At 33.0% G+C, this 23,086-nt stretch overlaps 1 protein-coding gene across 1 annotated transcript in view; it reads right to left on the reverse strand.

Moving 5' to 3' along the window:
* Positions 1–1,461: 1,461 nt before the first annotated feature.
* LOC149784861 (prenylcysteine oxidase 1-like) overlaps positions 1,462–23,086 on the reverse strand; it is a 42,396-nt gene continuing 20,771 nt past the window's right edge. The window contains 5 exon segments of the mRNA XM_089978435.1: positions 1,462–2,801; positions 6,992–7,200; positions 11,352–11,363; positions 14,718–14,886; positions 20,906–21,112. Of these exon segments, the coding sequence (XP_089834561.1) occupies positions 1,996–2,801; positions 6,992–7,200; positions 11,352–11,363; positions 14,718–14,886; positions 20,906–21,112 (1,403 nt within the window). The 3' untranslated portion in view covers positions 1,462–1,995.

Raw genomic sequence — 23,086 nt, forward strand, 5'->3', positions numbered from 1 at the left:
ATAATTAGCCAAAATTTAAATCCTGTTTCTGACCAGAATTACCCAATTTTACAATACATCATGATAAATATGGACACAATCTGTATAATTTTGATTGAATTTCAAAACAGTGCCAATGAAATATGTTTAAAAATGTTTTAATAAGAACATCTTTGATATTAAAGGAGCTGATATGCTAATAAGAGTTAATAGTCAATAGGTCATCTGTGACTATTCTCTAATGAGTTAATATTCAATAGGTCATCTGTGACTATTCTCTAATGAGTTAATAGTCAATAGGTCATCTGTGACTATTCTCTAATGAGTTAATATTCAATAGGTCATCTGTGACTATTCTCTAATGAGTTAATAGTCAATAGGTCATCTGTGACTATTCTCTAATGAGTTAATATTCAATAGGTCATCTGTGACTATTCTCTAATGAGTTAATAGTCAATAGGTCATCTGTGACTATTCTCTAATGAGTTAATATTCAATAGGTCATCTGTGACTATTCTCTAATGAGTTAATAGTCAATAGGTCATCTGTGACTATTCTCTAATGAGTTAATAGTCAATAGGTCATCTGTGACTATTCTCTAATGAGTTAATATTCAATAGGTCATCTGTGACACATCAGCTACTGTACATCCAGTACTTTTTTTTGGGTCCATTTTATGTATAGTCTATATATATATAATCACATATGAGATTTCAGTGTCATTTTCCTGAACTTGTGAAATACAATTAGTATCCAAATGCCTGTAAAAAATGCCCATCAACTATACTGTATTCTTTATTCAAAAAAGTTTGTAAAGCCTAAAAACAAAATCAAGTTTTAAAATATTTCAACAAAAAGATTTTTAGTGATCCATAAACTCCAAACCACCTGTGGAAATTAAACTTCACTTTTCTAACTTTCAAACTGATCAAATAGCACTTTGTTTATAAGCTGAATATGAAAATGACAGCTTTTTTGAAGAGGTAAATGGAAGCCTTTGATCTTAGTCACAGAACTCATTACCTCACATCTTAAATGGCATATCATTCAGTCCAGTTTTTTCCTAAGGTGTTTTAAGTTTATAAGGGATGGTTCATTTCTTCATTTTTAGACTGAAAAAGTAACTATTTTAAGTGGAAAATGCCCCCACAATCATCTAAACTGCTCTCTAATGTCCATGCCAGCTTCTGTCATTACAGGTCATGGATTCAAATGGTTAGATGTATTACAATGTCAATACAGGTCATGGATTCAAATGGTTAGATGTATTACAATGTCAATACAGGTCATGGATTCAAATGGTTAGATGTATTACAATGTCAATGCAGGTCATGGATTCAAATGGTTAGATGCACTACAGTGTCAATACAGGTCATGGATTCAAATGGTTAGATGTATTACAATGTCAATACAGGTCATGGATTCAAATGGTTAGATGTATTACAATGTCAATACAGGTCATGGATTCAAATGGTTAGATGCATTACAATGTCAATACAGGTCATGGATTCAAATGGTTAGATGTATTACAATGTCAATGCAGGTCATGGATTCAAATGGTTAGATGCACTACAGTGTCAATACAGGTCATGGATTCAAATGGTTAGATGTATTACAGTGTCAATACAGGTGATGGATTCAAATAGTTAGATGTATTACAATGTTTTCCTTTTAACCAATAAACCTTAAATTTATAAAGAAATGGTAATGTAGCAAGCATTCTCTTCACTACATCAATATGCACTTACTAATGAGTAAATGACAATCGGTTCTCTACATGCAGTCTACTGATAACCAAGAATGGCGAGTAAAATGACTAAATGAGGAAAAATCATAAAAACTCTTTTCCCCACCATAAAAAAAAAGAGTCAAATATACATGTACCTATTTTGGTACCTCAGTAAAGAAACCTGATCAAAAATACACAGTGAAAACAACTGACAGAGTAAAGAACTCTTTATCATTAACGGTTCTGTGAATAATTCATGTGGTAATCTTTCAGTGCTACAAGCTAATTTACAATTCTGTTTTTTCGGTTCTTGATTCCCTTTCAGATTCCGCAGACAATTCATCTATTTTATCATACTGTCCATTCCAATGATAATATGCCAGCAATTCCACATTTTTAGCACTTACTATACTCATTTCGATGGCAGAAGCTGCCATTTCTATCCCATTAATATGATAAAGCCGTTCATTCAATATAAATGATGGTAAATTAATGGATGAGGGATAGTTAGGGTATGCCATCCAATTTATCATTCGTAAATCATTCTGTTTTGGGCAAATATGATTAATTTCATCCTCTGTTGGAACTCTGTTTGAAAAAAGTTTATAAACAACTTTATCATTTTTTAACTCTTCTTTATGAGGTTCAACAGGTTTTTGTTTTGAAAAAGAATTAAAGAATAGCTTGTCATTAACTGTAAGTATAGTATGTGGTAGATTATTAACATTATCATATCCAAAGAATGTGGCATTTGGTTGTCCTTCTATGAATGTTGCAACTGTTAAATGGAAATCATAATCTATGGGTTTGATTTCCTTTTGAAAATTACTGAACTCGATATTTGCAATTCCCTTGTAAATTGGAGTGGCAAGGACAATGATGTCATACTCTTTCATCTCTGGCTTTTCTTGATCCGAAGATGTGGTGTAGTGAATGGTGTACATTGGTGTATCATCTGAAAGTAGAGTCACGGTGCGAACCACTCCATGTATTAAATTGGCCTTTGATTTTTCCAAAAGGCCTTCTGGTACCTTTTGGTTGCCTCCGATAACATTCCACAGCCCTGGTTCAATGCCAGCCATTGATACAGCACCTGAAGTATTAAATAAAATATGCATTACATCTTCATGTCACATCTGTTACGTTGAAATATTGACATTAAAACTATGAAGTATATTGAACATTTAGATTTGGAATAACACATCAATCATCTGGATCCAGACAAAGATTTACTCCATATAATCAGGTGTCCAGATTGTCAAAACTGTGAACAGAAGTATATGGATTCTAATCATGCCTGTGCCAGTTGGTGATTTATTATCTACTAAGTTACTACTGATCACTGATTGAGAGTAACATTATGGTTTGTACAGGCCCAAGGTAGTTTTCAATGATTCTCAGATTTTTCAAAGAGGATGTTTTACTTATTGAATTTGAACTTTCTCTACAATACTTTCTTTATCACAGCATAAACTGGTACAAATGTATAAGAAAAACACATTACAAATAAACACATGCTTACATAAAAGATAATCTACTCCACCTGGTAACTAATTGTGTCACATGTTGCTTGATTCACCTAATATTATAAAATTTAACGGTGGTTCGTGAATATGAAAATAACCAAAATTTTGAATTGAAAAAAGGATATTTTATTCAGTTTTCTAACAGATATGAGAGACATCTGAATTTAAAAACTAACTTTTTTTTAAATACAAATTTAAAGAGTTTTCAAGGCTATCCCTCAAATTCCAGATTTTTCAGGGTTGTACAAGACATGTTCTTACATAGATTTCAAGGGGCACAGAGTGGCAGAGTGGTCTAAAGCACTCTCTGTTATGGATCACTGCCATCTCACCTCTGTCTGTGCCGGTTTGAGTCTCGGATTCAGCCAATGTGGGTATGTGAGAAAGCTTGCCAGTAGCTTCTTGTGGGTCGGTGGTTCTTTTCGGGGTTTTCCCAGGTTCTTCCTCCACCATTAATACTAGCCGCCTTGTATAGCCTATCATGTGCTGAATAATGGCGTTAAACCCAACAGCATAGATTTCAACTACTTAATGCCTATGATCAGACCATAATAAGTCCTTAATCGGCTAGTGCACTCTGTATGACAAATTATATATTGTCATTGCTGTACTCTCTTTGAAAGAATCGAATGTAACTTTATCTCATTGCATCTCACTTTCTCCACCTCTCTCCTAATTACCACAATGACTGTAAATCTTGGGACACTATAAGTCATGGGACATCCTAAAATTATTTTCAAAAAAGATTTTTTATGACATGTAAATGTTGAGACACCATATTCAAGCAATTTTTTCATGTACTATTAAGTCTTGGGGACACTACTAATTGATCAATGTATTTTCTCAATTGTAACGTTAAACCCAACAGCATAGATTTCAACTACTTAATGCCTATGATCAGACCATAATAAGTCCTTAATCGGCTAGTGCACTCTGTATGACAAATTATATATTGTCATTGCTGTACTCTCTTTGAAAGAATCGAATGTAACTTTATCTCATTGCATCTCACTTTCTCCACCTCTCTCCTAATTACCACAATGACTGCAAATCTTGGGACACTATAAGTCATGGGACATCCTAAAATTATTTTCAAAAAAGATTTTTTATGACATGTAAATGTTGAGACACCATATTCAAGCAATTTTTTCATGTACTATTAAGTCTTGGGGACACTACTAATTGATCAATGTATTTTCTCAATTGTAACGGCCTTTTCCATATAAAAAAAAAGAAAAATCGACCATGGATCATTATTAAAAAAAAGAAAAATCAACCATGAATATTAAAGGACTATCATCATGAGTGGATACATGGAAATGATAAATTGATATAATTTGTTTTAAAAGTTAATAAATATATTATATTTTCCTGTTTCCTTACTATATCTAACAAATTCAAATATGTTTAATTTGATCAATGACAAGAGTTGAGCATTAGCAGGTTGCTGTAAGCATTTATAACAGTATCTTATCCTTTTTTTCTTCAATTTCTTATTGTTTGTTCAAGCATTATTGCTTTTAAATATTGAATCAATGTACCAGTAGTTAAATTTTATTTTGCCTTGAAAATACAAATACCTAACTCGTTAAAATTATGCTTTAAGTATGACAAGAATGAACAACAATAGTGTTTGGTTCAATGCTTGCATCTAGTGAACATGTTTACATCATGGCATCGCTACATGTACATTGATGCTTTTGACTTGCACTAAATGAAATACATCCCTTTGATATGAATTATAGGCACCATTGCACTAAACTTACACAATATCTCCAAAATACAATAATGCTTTCAAAATAATTGTAATACATTAAAAGTTCAGACACAGTTTACTCTGAATACATGATGATTCACTGGATCATAAAAACTTATTCATAAATGAGCATTCACTGTAGCATAATTTTTTTAATGGCTGTTAATAAGATGCAAAATCTACCTAAAATACTAATCAAGTGAACCGATCCGGTGGCCTAGTGGTTAGAGCATTTACCTCAAATGTGGGAGGTCATGGGTTCGATCCACGATATAAAAATGGTACTAACAGCTTGTACAACCTTGGCGCTCAGCATTAAGAGGCTAGTGTTAGGACTGGTCAGCCTGGTGTCAGGATAATGTGACTGGGTTGCAGTGTCCATTTTTCAGAATGAGTATTAAGAATCTGCTTAACTTAAATAGTAATATGTGTCAAATGTTTGACTAAAATATATACCTAACACACTAACAGCAAACTCTATTATTGCAGGCTTATAACAAGACTCTGTCAGGGCCAAAACAAAACAAGCATCAAAGATCATGCAGCAGTAATTGGGCTTCACAACCTAATGAGTAATTATCCTAGATTACCTTAACTGCATGCACAAGAGGTAAGATATAGTGTCATTTGAGACTGGGCTTTGAATCAGGTGAGACGATATTTATTTAACAGATTAATTGTACAGGGTAGCAGGAAATATGAAAGCATATCAGCATTGGTGAATTATGTATTGTCATGTTCTAATGATAGTGTATTGGGAAAGGCAAAGGGCCCTGAGGCAAACAATGAATTATAATTGTGCAAAATTATGTTGTTTTCTATTTCTGTTATTCTTTCCATGCTGGTGTCATGATCAGCAGATTAGTTTCATTTTAAGATGCATAACTGTTATAATAAGTAAAAACAGCTGTGGCACAGTTGTAGAATAATCTGCATAAAGAATGTCTGCATTTTAGAAACCGTTTCAAAAACAGCAAGATCCCAGCCCAGTAAAATATTGTTATACTTAAAATATATTTTTATTTATACATGTATGTATATGGTTCAATAGTACAATGCAAAATCCTGGCTGTATAGTGCTGGCAAAAGGATAACTTCCCAAATATTTAATGGTATAAAGTTCATCAAGTTTAGGAATATAAAACCTACCAAAACAATGAAAACAATTACACATGACAACAGGAAAAATAAACATTAAATTATTTAAAAAAGATCTATAAAACTGTACATAAAAAACAACTAAATTCTTACAGAATAAGGTAAAAATCTGTTATACAAAGTACACTGAAGTACACTCAAAGTACACTGAAGCATCTCAAAATCAGATGTGAGAATTTGAGGCTGAAATTTGAATTGGTTCTGACACATAAATACTGATTCTTTTGGTTGCAGTGAGTTAGGAAATAAATTTAGTTCATACTTTCTTATTATTTTCATGAAAGCTCCTATAGATTATATGGACACCTGTTCAAAAAGAACATTGTTGAAAAGGGGTCTGAAGTGATGTTCCTCAAAATTTACTCTTTACATGTCTATAAAGGACACATTTTTGCAATTCCTTGGGTGTCCTTTATGAGGTTTTACTTGTACTTAGCAGCCACCTGTATGCAAAAGCTAGTTCTGACTGGGTCTCAAGGTGGCTAAGAAAACTTTCCAGATGCATTGCATTCCACCTTCTCATAAGATGCTGGCAGCCAGCTCAAATGCTTCTACTTTTACAAATCTTAACACTATAGCCATTTACAGCAGTAATAACTTTTGCTATACTGTTGCAATTACTTGACTTTATACTTGTGGTCTGTTTGTTTTGTCTGGTTTAATGCCTTTTTCAGCACATGATACGCTATACAAGGCAGCCTGATGTTTGGTGGTGGAAGAACCTGAAAGACACAGGGAAGAACCACCAGCCCACGTGAAGTTACTGGCAAGCTTTCTCACAAACCCACACTGGTCAAGCCAAATTTACTAATCATTTCCATCCTATATTTAATTGCATCTTACCAACAAGTCCATGCACGTCAGTGGTTTGTCCATAGTTCATCCTCAAGCCTCCCATCACAAGTTCATCAATGAATTTGTCAGAGAACCCTTCCTCCTTCAACAAGGTCCTGATGGATTTCTTAGTCCAACTGACTAGAGTTTCATCCATTGCACTGAGAAGATCTTCTACAGTTGAAAAAGCATGACCATCTGCCTGTATCTGATACAATCTGTAGAAAAAAAAGAAAAAGCATGTCTTGTCATTAAGGGTGGAACAATACACATGCCATGTATCGATCAATTCACGATACACAGCCTGTGATATAATGCATATCGATACACATATGAATGTGATCATCTTTCCATTTTTTGAAGGTAGGTGGTGCCCTTTTCTTGTTGACATACTGGTAAGGGATTCTATTTCCAATATGCAGTTTATAGACAGACATCGAGTTATCATATATTTATATGCAATTCTCATTGATGACAAGATAAAACTACTTTCAAGCACACTACCTGTTGGCTGTCAGTGAGTTTTATTCAACGTTTTTATAAATCTACTTTCAAGCACACTACCTGTTGGCTGTCAGTGAGTTTTATTCAACGTTTTTATAAATCTACTTTCAAGCACACTACCTGTTGGCTGTCAGTGAGTTTTATTCAACGTTTTTATAAATCTACTTTCAAGCACACTACCTGTTGGCTGTCAGTGAGTTTTATTCAACGTTTTTATAAATCTACTTTCAAGCACACTACCTGTTGGCTGTCAGTGAGTTTTATTCAACGTTTTTATAAATCTACTTTCAAACAGACTACCTGTTGGATGTCAGTGAGTTTTATTCAACGTTTTTATAAATCTACTTTCAAACAGACTACCTGTTGGATGTCAGTGAGTTTTATTCAACGTTTTTATAAATCTACTTTCAAACAGACTACCTGTTGGATGTCAGTGAGTTTTATTCAACGTTTTTATAAATCTACTTTCAAACAGACTACCTGTTGGATGTCAGTGAGTTTTATTCAACGTTTTTATAAATCTACTTTCAAGCACACTACCTGTTGGATGTCAGTGAGTTTTATTCAACGTTTTTATAAATCTACTTTCAAGCACACTACCTGTTGGATGTCAGTGAGTTTTATTCAACGTTTTTATAAATCTACTTTCAAGCACACTACCTGTTGGCTGTCAGTGAGTTTTATTCAACGTTTTTATAAATCTACTTTCAAGCACACTACCTGTTGGATGTCAGTGAGTTTTATTCAACGTTTTTATAAATCTACTTTCAAACAGACTACCTGTTGGATGTCAGTGAGTTTTATTCAACGTTTTTATAAATCTACTTTCAAACAGACTACCTGTTGGATGTCAGTGAGTTTTATTCAATGTTTTTATAAATCTACTTTCAAGCACACTACCTGTTGGCTGTCAGTGAGTTTTATTCAACGTTTTTATAAATCTACTTTCAAGCACACTACCTGTTGGATGTCAGTGAGTTTTATTCAACGTTTTTATAAATCTACTTTCAAGCACACTACCTGTTGGATGTCAGTGAGTTTTATTCAACGTTTTTATAAATCTACTTTCAAGCACACTACCTGTTGGATGTCAGTGAGTTTTATTCAACGTTTTTATAAATCTACTTTCAAGCACACTACCTGTTGGCTGTCAGTGAGTTTTATTCAACGTTTTTATAAATCTACTTTCAAGCACACTACCTGTTGGCTGTCAGTGAGTTTTATTCAACGTTTTTATAAATCTACTTTCAAGCACACTACCTGTTGGATGTCAGTGAGTTTTATTCAACGTTTTTATAAATCTACTTTCAAACAGACTACCTGTTGGATGTCAGTGAGTTTTATTCAACGTTTTTATAAATCTACTTTCAAACAGACTACCTGTTGGATGTCAGTGAGTTTTATTCAATGTTTTTATAAATCTACTTTCAAGCACACTACCTGTTGGCTGTCAGTGAGTTTTATTCAACGTTTTTATAAATCTACTTTCAAGCACACTACCTGTTGGATGTCAGTGAGTTTTATTCAACGTTTTTATAAATCTACTTTCAAGCACACTACCTGTTGGATGTCAGTGAGTTTTATTCAACGTTTTTATAAATCTACTTTCAAGCACACTACCTGTTGGATGTCAGTGAGTTTTATTCAACGTTTTTATAAATCTACTTTCAAGCACACTACCTGTTGGCTGTCAGTGAGTTTTATTCAACGTTTTTATAAATCTACTTTCAAGCACACTACCTGTTGGCTGTCAGTGAGTTTTATTCAATGTTTTTATAAATCTACTTTCAAGCACACTACCTGTTGGCTGTCAGTGAGTTTTATTCAACGTTTTTATAAATCTACTTTCAAGCACACTACCTGTTGGATGTCAGTGAGTTTTATTCAACGTTTTTATAAATCTACTTTCAAACAGACTACCTGTTGGATGTCAGTGAGTTTTATTCAATGTTTTTATACATCTACGTTCAAGCACACTACCTGTTGGATGTCAGTGAGTTTTATTCAACGTTTTTATAAATCTACTTTCAAGCAATCTACCTGTTGGCTGTCAGTGAGTTTTATTCAACGTTTTTAGTCCATATAAGGCTGGTTCAATTTAGCTCACTTTCACCACCAGGCCCTTTGTTTTTCACTGCATTAATGCTTTCACCACCAGGCCCTTTGTTTTTCACTGCATTAATACTTTCACCACCAGGCCCTTTGTTTTTCACTGCATTAATGCTTTCACCACCAGGCCCTTTGTTTTTCACTGCATTAATGCTTTCACCACCAGGCCCTTTGTTTTTCACTGCATTAATGCTTTCACCACCAGGCCCTTTGTTTTTCACTGCATTAATACTTTAAAAACATCTTATTACCAAATTCATGTCTAATTTAAACTTGGAAGATGTTATAATGTTATCTTCAAAACTGAAGAAATAATGCAATTTCCTCATGCAAATCAAATCTTGTATAGAACAAATCTGGGCATAGGAATGAGGATGAATCTGTCAAATTATACTTCCCGAAGATGCTGTAGCCACAGTTATATTGTTTTTGTTAGAGAAGAATGAAAACTATTGACAATAATCAGTCCTATTACAAATTTTTGTATAAAAATGTACACAAGGTGGTAAGCTTGAGTGGTTTGTAATCTGCCTCCTCAATCATTCTGTGCTAATTTTATTTATTCCATTGGCACCTTCCATCACTGGTTAAATATCTTCATGTACAATTTAAGAGATACACTGCCAGGATTTTATCTAAAGCAAGGACCTCTCCCTCTGTCACGGAAATAAGGGGGAAGGTATACAAAAAAGGCAGGGAAGGAGGAAACATTGATAGTGCTATATTTACCTAACATTTCCATATCTGTCTCTCCTTCTTTCTGCTCCACTCTGTTAGAGCTCTAGTGAAATAATAGTCTTTAAAAGATGTCACCGCTAGTTGTATATACATTAATCTCTTAACTCTGATCCTTATCTGTAAATGAATATTGTTCTGTGCTTTTCTGAAAGGGCATATACATAGCTAGCTTTGTCAGCCTGAGTAAGTTGGGAAATTGATCTTTATGACTGTTTTGTACAATTTTCCAGAGATCACAGATATTTTCTTTTGGATACATCTGCTCTAAAATAGGATTTTTCATTATTAAATATAAACGGTGTCAAAGTTTCACTTTTTTCAATCAGTTGTTTACTAAACCATTCTTATCTGTTCCATAATGCTGTATCACGGTATGCTTGTTCAGAGATAAATATTCAAATAAATAGCTTTACTTCATTAATTTCAGTTGTTATTTTAAAACTTGAATCTCTGTGTTCACAGACATACCTCTTTCATCACAAATGATTTCATGCTGAAGGATTCTTGTTTTGCCTGTATTAAGTGCCATTACACAAGCTTGGGGTTTTTCCCACAGCATGTGACCATGGAGCACTCTCTCCCGTTGCATGCAAATCAATAACCTTCTGGCAGAATTTGTATTTTGAAAAGCTCTCTGAAAACTATCTCATAATCCAAACTTGATATTTTTCGTCATGTAGCCACCTAAGTTGGAATCAGCATCCAGACATGTCGAAGCAAATGATTCCAATTTAAACCACTGCTACATCCGGGCTTCATACAAACGTTGGTTCAAAATGTACAAATGCGCAGTGGCCAGTTGTGGAAAACTTTCCATTACAGCGCACAAACTTAGTGAGAGATTGTGTTTTTGTTGTGTTTTTTTCCCTTTCATTTTATTAAATTCTGTAAAATGAAAACTATTTATTAATACCCTTTGGCTTTTTAAGGTACACAGTCAATAATGATGTTCCACTCAGTCACATTATCCTGACACCAGGCTGACCAGTCCTAACACTAATCTCTTAATGCCGTGCACCAAACGAGGCAACTATTAGGACCACTTTTATAAGTCTTTGATATAACTCTGCCTGGGTTCCAACCAGTGAACATCATCCAAGATGGATGCTCTAACCACTAGGTTACCACAGTGGTCATATAAACTAAGTAACAGAAAGAAGCAAAACCAACAAGTTTTATGAAACTAAAGAAATAAATTAGTTATCAATGTAATTTGAGAGGAACTTATAGTATCATGAAGTAAATCCCAAATAATCCTGATAAAGTTCTAGTGAAGTCCAAAAGAATGAAAAGTTTGGTATAAATTTAAAAAACCAGAAATGTAATGGTCTGCCAAGAATCTTGACGTTGTCAAAATGGCGTTGTCCAGAACTCCTTTAAATAATTCATGATAGTTCCAAAATAATATTTTAAGTCCAAAAATTGAGCATACTCTATTTCCACTTAAAGCCTAAAAAAATGTTTTTTTCTCTCAAATATTATCTAAGAAAAACATAAAACCTCCATGTGACAGATCATACTCATTCTAATTTTTCATAATACCTATTCAGGTGACCTAACTCATCCAATAAGGATTAACTTAATTCTTCTAATATACCACCCAACCGATCTGTCCAATGGAAAAAAGGCAACCATCTTTACTAACAATTCTATTATTAGTAACTGTCAATATGTACACAAGTATCTATTTATAGATCCTATGCAATTCTGTGTTCTTTAATATCCCTAAAACAGACCCTAGTCATGCAGGCAAAATCTATGATAATCAGTACAATTTACAGCCATTAATAAAAATTACAAAAATTAAATAAAATCATATAGCAGGAGTTACAAAAGAAAAATATAGATATATATAAGACATTACAAAGTTGTAGGAATAACATTAAAAATTAAATGTGCAGTGATTTCATTGGTTGTTGAAATAAAAAATTAGTGTTATTTTCAAGATCTACCATGTTGTAAGACTCCATTCCTTGCAAATCTAAGCCAACATTTGTCCACCAAAAACTAACAATTTGAGAAGTAGCATAGAGATTCTTTTAGAGAGTCTTAGTTATTCAACTCAGATCAGAAAGGGATATGAATGTAACCTAAAGATCCTGAAAAACGTTTTTAAGCACTTTTTCTGGAGAAAAAAAAAACATGGATCAAATAGGGCTATGTTTTTGATTGTTTGAAGTACTGAAAAAAAGGAAAAATCAAACAGAATGTGGGGCAGAATCATATGACCTACCACTTGCTGTTTAACCACCATATCTCTACAAAGAAGTAGACTAAAATACCTGCTCCTCCAGGAAACAATGAACTGAACTGAACAGGTTCCATACTGCAGCAACCAACTTTCATCTGAAACTGCAGTTCAGGCAAGGTTGACATGCTGTCTCTACCACTCACAAAGTACAACAAACAGATGGACCAGGCTGCCAAGACAAATTCATAAGATAAGAAAACTAGATGTTCTCTTAAAACTGCATAAAGTACCAAAAAGAAAGAACCACTTCATGATGGTTAATACATATAATATGGATAAAGGAAGGTCTCCAAAATTTTAGAATGGTTGGGACAGAAGGTCTTATTTGAAGAAATGGAGGGAAAAGAAGAGGGCAAAATCAAAAAAGAAAGGATAAAGGGACACTTGAAAGCATGTATCTGGTTATCTTTTAATGCCAACAAGATAAAGAGTTCACTTTGAAAGAATAACAGCCAGTAGATAAGAATAATGGTGACAACTAGAGTTAAATGTAACAATGATTGAGATAATTTGTCCTGCTTGTTACAAATCTATGTCGCTCACGGCTATAACTTTAAACAAGAGTCCCCTGAAGAGACTGTTGCTCTACTGGGCAAAAAGAATTTCCAGTAATTCTAGACAAGACCATTTCTTCTTTTGAACTGCTGATAGTTGAAACCATTTGATATTCTTCAGAGATAACAGGATTTTCAAATTAGATGCAGCGGTGGACATCCTGGCTATCAGATTGCTATCGTTTTCGTTTAGGATAAAGTGGACATCCTGGCTATCAGATTGGCATTTTTTTCATTTAGGATAAAGTGGATATTATTAAAAGTCATATCACAATAACCATCAATTCTGAGGTAATAGAGACAAGATTTTCATAATAGCCATGATGACTGGCACCATTTTCGTTAAGGACCAACTAGATATCATCTGAAGTATATTGGTAAAAACTAGATGTTATTAGAGCCATCCATTTGGATGCAGAGATAACAATATTTTCCAAATAATCACTATGGTAACCATGTTGAGGGTTAGTCATTTTCATTTAGGACCAATAAGACACCATAAAAATGCACCTGATAAAATACCCATGTCAAAATGGCTTTACCTTTAAGAAGAATAGCTAAAACTAGATTTTCATGATGGTCACATATTGAATAACAAATCAGCATCATTTGAATTTAAGATCAACAAAACATAAGCTGCCATTCAGTGAAAACCCCATGATGATATGACCATTCATTCTCGTTAAGTAGTGATAACAAGATTTTCAAGCTGGCCACAATGACAGCTAAATTAGACAAGAGTTTCAAAATGGCCGTCATAGTGACCATAGTGGATTGCAGATCAGCACTACTTTCATTTAATACTAACTAGATATCTGCCATACAAAGTCTTTTGGTGAAAACATCATTTTGACATGACCATCCATTTAGAAGGAGTTGCAATAACAAGATTTTCAAGATGACTGTCATGGTGGTCATCAGAACAAAAACATTTTCATTTAGTATGAACCAGACACAAAAAGAAGTCATTGGAAGATTCTGGTGAAAACGTATATTGATATGACTATCCATTCACAAGAAGTTCATTCTCAAAACCATACTTATGGTCAGATTAATACCATCAGAACCACTTCTAATAAGTCTTCTGGTGAAAACCCCATGTCAATATGACATTCCATTTAAGAGTAGCAATAATAAGATTTTCAAGTTGGTTACCATGGTGACCATACTGGATGTCACATCAGCACCAATTTTCATTTAATACCAACCAGATATTATATGAAGTCTTCTGGTGAAAACCCAAAAAGACATGACTTTCCATCTAGAAGGACTATCAGTAATCTTTTCAATACACCCACTGAGGCAGCCTTATTTGATAGCAGATCAGAAAAACTTTTATATAAGCCAAACTAAACAACATAATTAGTCTTCTGGTGAAACCCCACACTGACATGATTTTCTGCTAAGGAGGAGAACTGATAACAAGATTTTTAAAACAGCATCAATTTCATCATAGAAGTCTTTTAGCAGCTTTTTAACAAACTAAAAAGTTACAGAAATAAACATTATCTTCCTAGTTCTACAAAAAGCTCAAAATGTTTAACTATTATTCCAGTAAGCTACTTATTTTTGCATAGGCTTCAAAACTTTTTCTTGCACCCAATTTTTGATATTTATGATGTCCAAGCCATAACGCCAGACAAGCTTCATGAGGGTTATTACAGACCAGTCACTGGTTGAAAACAGCATCTCATCTCCATTAAACAGTCCTAATGTACCAGAATCAGGTTTTGTATCCATACCAAGCCCTGATTAAAAGAAAAGGAATATCATTATTGTTTTTATTAGAGTAAATGTAACAACTCAGACATCTCTGTAGGCACTTTACACTAGGAGTCTTGCCTCTAAGTTGTCAGATATTGTAGATGGTTCATACAGCCCCAGGGCTTCTAAACATTTTCAACGAGTATTATGTTTCGTGTAATGAAAATTGAACTTGTTCCATTTGTTGCTTTGTTTATCATTGCATAAATCAGTATAATAGTGATAAAAAGAAAATGTAATAATGAGTGCACCAGTACTGCCAAGTTCATAACTACCTGTTTTCATGCTGTTTGATCCACCCACATTTTATCCATTATTATTTATTTATTTATTCGTTATTTTGAAAAATACAGATACCAAAAACATTTTTAACTTAAAAAATTATGTTTTACTCACTGTTAATGTTTTATATTCCTTCAGAAAAATTCAAGGTTTTTCAACAAATTCAAGAAGGTTTAAAGGCAAACCAGTCCAGAAAGAAACAACTCGATCCATGTGTGTCCAGCATTGAGCAAAAATCAAACAAATTAAAAAATTGTAATAACTAATTATTATTATCGACTGGTTTCATTTTAAGTTCACTTATCTTCAAACAACAGTTAAATATGATTGGTTTGATTTGGTGTTTCAAGGCACAGCAATGTAACAATTTAACATGACAATGGCTTATTTTGTTCATTTATTGTCAATCTGATATGTTTAATTCAACTATCTGGTGAAAATGGACACCCAAAATATCCAATTTCAGGAGACTTCATGTGCAAGCCACGTATTTTCAAAACCTGTTTGATATAAAGTTCTAACTCCTACAGTCAAAATATGATACTCTGATTGCCTTGGATAAGTAAAAATCAGCAGTCTAGAAGTGAGACTAAAAGTTTGTTTTTCTTTTGTAACTTAATTTTAATTAAAGTATTTTGAATAGAACCGCTTGACGAAAATATACAATGATAAAACAACCAAGATACTCTGAGTCTTTGAGGGAATGAAGTTTGCACATTATATGTCTTATATTGGTCTTATTTTTACATACATTTTACAGAATTTTAACATTTATGTTTTATATTTTATCTTGTGCATGATTTAATATTTTTGGAATATTTATCTTCCTGCATTTTGATGCAATTTATTTATATATTTTTTGAACATCTGCTGGAACTACACAGCCACTTTTTTGCTGATGAGTCATAAAACCCTGTCAAAAACATGCATCAAAGTAAAGTTATCAAAAGCTGGGAATTTGAGCTTCAGCTTGAGTATTGAGCCAACATATATATATATATATATATATATATATATATATATATATATATATATATATATATACACACACACACACACACACACACTTACACAGAGTACACATTAATAACCAACAACATTTATAAATTATATTGTGTTAAAACAAGAACTCAGAAGAAAAAAAGTGTACAATGTGATAAAAATTCACCCGAATATGGACCAAAAATCAAACATAATATTTAGCACCTGTATTAAGAACCTACTCTATTTAAAATTCCTAACTGGATCGAAATCTTCAACATCCTGCTAAAACTTGAAACTGGCAACACTATGAAACTTTTGTCTTTTCTATGTACTCCATAAACATGGGAAGAAACTCTTGCCCACTGCATTCCCTTGACTATGACCTCACCTTTATTTCTATGTACTCCATAAACATGGGAAGAAACTCTTGCCCACTGCATTCCCTTGACTACGACCTCATCGTTTTTTCTATGTACTCCATAAACATGGGAAGAAACTCTTGCCCATTGCATTCCCTTGACTACGACCTCATCATTTTTTCTATGTACTCCATAAACATGAGAAGAAACTCTTGCCAATTGCATTCCTTTGACTACAACCTCATCGTTTTTTCTATGTACTCCATAAACATGGGAAGAAACTCTTGCCCACTGCATTCCCTTGACTACAACCTCATCGTTTTTTTCTATGTACTCCATAAACATGGGAAGAAACTCTTGCCCACTGCATTCCCTTGATTACGACCTCATCGTTTTTTTCTATGTACTCCATAAACATGGGAAGAAACTCTTGCCCACTGCATTCCCTTGACTACGACCTCATCATTTTTTCTATGTACTCCATAAACATGGGAAGAAACTCTTGCCCATTGCATTACCTTGACTATGACCTCATAATGTTTTTTTTAAAGAAAGGTTTAAGCATGCTTATTCTTCTGACATTAATGAGATCAGAGAATTCATTCACAGAAGAAATCTCTTCACATACATGACATAAATCATAATTTGGTTAATCAAAATCTTTTAGTTTTTTTAATGAATTGAAAAAAAGTGCTCAAGTAAATGACCCTTCTGAATGCTTTTCTGACAGTTCAGCTGTAAAGTAAGAAAATGTGGACATTTATTTTGCAACTCTGTGAATATCTGGGATATTCCTGACATCTAAATCAAATTGTGTCAATATTTTAGATATCTGGAAAAAAATTGCTGAAAATTTTGCAATAAAAAACAATGTTTATTTTTGTTAAACCAATCATAGAAGTTGGGACCAAAAATATCCCAAACAACAGGAAACATACAATATATGTTAGATTTACATAACAATCATCAAAATTACCAATGGTAATTAACTGCAAGAGATGGCAATTATAATCTGAAAACTTTCATTCTGGTTACTGGAAAAAATTTCAATATTTATTCTTGAATCACCTAAATATAAAACGGTAAGACACATATTCAGTCACTGCTAAAATTTATTCTCCCAACTGCATCATAAAAATCATCAAAAAAGTCGATAAATACTATTCTATGTCCCAACTCTGTACATTTATCAATGTCCCAACTCTGTGCACTCTTCAATGTCCCAGCTATGTGATTTTGAATTTTAACTATCAGCCTTACTGCAATTATCATGGATGAATTGGTAACAAGCTAACCCAATTACATAATCAACCAAAACCTTACTTGACTTGCATCAGGTCATGTGGTAGTGTCACTTGCAAAGGGAAACAACCGAACTGATTGCATTTTTAATCTATCCTTGATTTTATCCTGAAGAACAATGTGTTGAAATGACCACAGGGAATCCTAACATATATTTTGCATACAATTCCAATAAACAAAAATTTCAAAGAAAAGGAAAATTTCAAAATTCTGAGAAACAGTCACAACCTGGTTGTTCCAATTGTTTTTATGAAAATGAATTTCTTTTAGAATTCGTCAATAATATTTTTTACAAAAACATTTTTGTATAGGCAAAACACAAAGAATGTTCCATACAAATTTCCTTCTCTTGAACAGAGTTAGTCAAGAAGAATATTATTGCAACTCTTGCTAATGAGCAAAAAGTCTGAAGCTTTAAAACAAGCAGGATTTTTTGCTTGAAATAAGATACTGATTATATTTGATGTAAGATACTGATTACATCTGATGTAAGATACTGATTACATCTGATGTAAGATACTGATTATATCTGATGTAAGATACTGATTATATCTGATGTAAGATACTGATTATATCTGGTGTAAGATACTGATCATGATGTAAGATACTGATTATATCTGAAGTTAGATACTGATTATATCTGATGTAAGATACTGATTATATCTGATGTAAGATACTGATCATGATGTAAGATACTGATTATATCTGAAGTTAGATACTGATTATATCTGATGTAAGATACTGATTATATTTGAAGTAAGATACTGATTATATTTGAAGTGAGATACTGATTATATCTGATGTAAGATACTGATTATATTTGATGTAAGATACTGATTATATTTGAAGTGAGATACTGATTACATCTGATGTAAGATACTGATTACATCTGATGTAAGATACTGATCATGATGTAAGATACTGATTATATCTGAAGTTAGATACTGATTATATCTGATGTAAGATACTGATTATATTTGATGTAAGATACTGATTATATTTGAAGTGAGATACTGATTACATCTGATGTAAGATACTGATTATATTTGATGTAAGATACTGATTACATTTGAAGTGAGATACTGATTACATCTGATGTAAGATACTGATTACATCTGATGTAAGATACTGATCATGATGTAAGATACTGATTATATTTGATGTAAGATACTGATTATATTTAAAGTGAGATACTGATTATATCTGATGTAAGATACTGATTACATCTGATGTAAGATACTGATCATGATGTAAGATACTGATTATATCTGAAGTTAGATACTGATTATATCTGATGTAAGATACTGATTATATTTGATGTAAGATACTGATTATATTTGAAGTGAGATACTGATTACATCTGATGTAAGATACTGATCATGATGTAAGATACTGATTATATCTGAAGTTAGATACTGATTATATTTGATGTAAGATACTGATTACATTTGAAGTGAGATACTGATTATATCTGATGTAAGATACTGATTATATCTGATGTAAGATACTGATTATATTTGATGTAAGATACTGATTACATCTGATGTAAGATACTGATTATATTTGATGTAAGATACTGATTATATTTGATGTAAGATACTGATTATGCTTTAAGTGAGATACTGATTATATTTGATGTAAGATACTGATTACATCTGATGTAAGATACTGATCATGATGTAAGATACTGATTATATCTGAAGTTAGATACTGATTATATCTGATGTAAGATACTGATTATATTTGATGTAAGATACTGATTATATTTGAAGTATGATGCTGATTATATCTTAAGTATGATGTTGATTATATATGAAATATTCTATTATAATGTACATTTTTTCACTAGAGATGATACTTTTTCAGAAAATTGTTTGACATTGACTGTTAGTTTATAAACACCAGGTGTTGATCTAAATTCTGACCTGGATTTAAAATTATTAAAGAAAGCTCTATTTTAAAATGATTGGTTGTTGTCAAGGTCATGATTGGTTGTTGTCAAGGTCATGATTTGTTGTTGTCAAGGTCATGATGGGACTACGTGGGTGGTTAAGAAGAGGTTTTTTTTTAAATTCTGGAAATAAAATCACTAGTCTAATCAAGGTCATATTCTGTGTATGTGATATAAACATGTGACCTCCCCCCGTTTGATTTCGCAACTTGGGGGAATTTCGAAACTGCATCTTATGATACAATATAATCTTTGTTCTGAAAGAGATTTCTCAGTTTTGGGCTTTTCATACTGATGTCAAGTTAATTTGTTGTAGCCAGATTTGAGCTATAATAATTCTTCAGATCAGTTGGATTTCAAAAGGATTAATTCTTTATTCTCTGGAAAATATTTTGAGGAGTGCTCACACAGAAATTCTGGAAAGACATTGCTTACAAATTTCATTTGGATTTCCAACACCTGAGTGCCATTATTTGTATTTCTACAAGGAACTGTAGATAAGCACAATACTCACTACAGCATACGTCATCGTCATCCATCTTAGATTTTACAGCAGGATTCGAATTTGAAATTATTAGAACATTTATTACCAGGACTTTTGCAATTTAATTCGTGGATTATTTTTGGATCTGATTCTTGAAACCGTAAGTTCTTCTCCTTTTTTTGATTTTTACAGAATTTACCAGGAAAATAAATTGTTTGTTAAATTTTAGAAAGCACTCTTTCTGTGTTGTTTATTCGAGCATAAACACGTAACAATCTGTGTGTAAAGTTTCATGACAACTCTCCAAGTAGTTTAGGAATAGCAGTAACAAGCTTCTGCTAATAGATGGAAGTCAGACGACAGGCGATCCCATAAGCTTTTCTGTCTTCAGTGCAACTGAAAACACACCATAAATCAGTTTGGAATTCTTGTTAAAGGTACTTGTTTCTGTCATGTTGCTGGTCTAATCACATTGTTTGCAAAACAAGTTATTAACATGCTGCCTAAGATTCTCAATCTTTTTTAAAAAATAATTAACAATATATTTTACCTTGAAAGTGACTGTGTAAAAATAATTTCATTATTAACCCATTTTCATTAAATGTTGCAATACAATTTACATTACTGTGAATATAGCACACCTAACATGTTAGTAAAGTTGACCATGTACATGTTTTGTGGGTGGATGATGGATCCTCCTGCATTATAATAATGGTCATCTATGTTGATAACTGCCAGTCTACCCCCAACAGCTTTCCTCTCAAATACATCAATCTGTACAGAATCGCCAAACAACTCTCGCAGAAAATAGGCAGCCGATGTTCCACCAACTCCTGCTCCAACAATACCTGAACAAAAGGAAAACTATGTCACAAATGATATAAAAATGTGATGGATTTTAAGAAAACTGGCTTGAAAAAAAACCAAGCTTGAATTATGAAACAACTAATTACTACTCTGAGTTTTTTCAAAAATAATTTTTCATATTGCTGTGCTTTAAACTTTTATATTTCACTCTGGTAGACTACAAACAAAAAGTTGTCAAAGACATGGTTCACATGTTATGCATACTTTAGATATATTTGATCCACATATTAAAAACATAAAGTACATAAAAATGTAGTGTTCTCCACATGACCTGTTACATTTGGTTTGGTTCTGTGAGTTTAATGCAAATTTTTCAGTACATGATAGGCTACACACGGCAGCCAGTATATTTGTATCCAGGAAGAACCTTTGTAAACTCCAGCAAGAACTACCAGAACAACGGAAGTTACTAGCAGGCTTTCTCACATTGGCTGAGCTGAGCCTTGAACCCAGGTGGATAGAGGCAAGAGATCTGTTGACCGATCGGCCACCCTTAGCTTCAGGATAGTGGGGCAGATATCATAAGCAATCACTATTCTATCAAACCACACATATATGCTTTAATGTAATGAGCCCATACTACTATGTATTTTCAACAGTATGAAGAGATGTAGCGGCCTGGACTTGATTATCTAATGCTTCCATTACAGTAAATCATTTTAGTGCTTGATTTTGTTTTAATTTACCAGAAAGGAAATGATCATGGGGTAATCACCATGGTACTAAACATCCAACAATTTATACTTCCATATATATCCCAATGTTAAATTAACAGATAAATAATCAATAGGTGCAGAGATTAAAGTCCACACTGACGGATCAAAAAGCAAGAAAGTAAAATCACTTGTAATGGAGAGACTATCAAAAATGGCATACGTTATCATCCAAAGCAAATTAAAGATTGCTGTTGTTGTTGTTATAGGGTTAAACGCCATTTTTCAGCACAAGATGGGCTATACATGGCAGCCAGTATTAATGGTGGAGGAAGAACCTGGGAAAACCCCAGAAAGAACCACAGACCCATGAGACGCTACCGGCAAGCTTTCTCACATATCCACATTGGCCAAGCCTGAGACTCGAACCTATGCAGACAGCGGTGAGATGGCAGTGATCCGTGACGGAGAGCGCTTTAGACCACTCGGCCAATCGGGGCCCCCAAATTAAAGATTGCAGAATTTTATTAGAAAATAAGAGTATCTGAAATAAGATATGGCTATTAATGGATAATAATAACTTTTGTAGACAGGGATGGTTTGCAGATCACCATTGTAGAAGTCCAACCATTTTGCACTGCTGATAAATCAAACAGGAATCACTATTCAGTATAACTGAGTTGCTAAAAACATTTTGCTTTGTGCCAAATGTACTATAAAAGTAGTGTTTTTGAATGTATTGAAAGATTTTGTTTTGCAAATACTTAAAATGTAATACATTGCATATTTCTTATTTTATTTTCACATGCTTCCATCTTGCTATATCTTCGCTTGCCAAGGTTCTGATATATTAACTTTATTTACGCCTTGTCATATCAAGCAGATATTTCAGTGTCTAGCGACATCTATTGGATTTCATGAGTTGCCTCCCTTAATGTTTTTTTTCTGTGGATCTCCATACAGTATCAGAATTTTCTCTGCATATGCATGTATGCAATATATATATATATATATATATATATATATATATATATATATATATATATATATACACACACACACACATACATACGTATATACATATATATATACACACACATACATACGTATGTACAAGTCCCTGATAGATAAAGATTTAGTGAGAAAGCAAGATTGCACAGGTAGTTAATCACAAAGATACTGAAATTGCAGCATACTGCAATGATATTTGTGTGTTTATCACATATATGTATAGTATAACTGTACAGATTGCAAGAGAGAAAGAGAGCATCTTATGAAAATATGAAAACGTGAAGCAAATAA

The sequence above is a fragment of the Sinohyriopsis cumingii genome, chromosome 13 (assembly GCF_028554795.1).
Source record: "Sinohyriopsis cumingii isolate HCF-2022 chromosome 13, ASM2855479v2, whole genome shotgun sequence".
Classification (NCBI taxonomy): Eukaryota; Metazoa; Mollusca; class Bivalvia; order Unionida; family Unionidae; genus Sinohyriopsis; species Sinohyriopsis cumingii.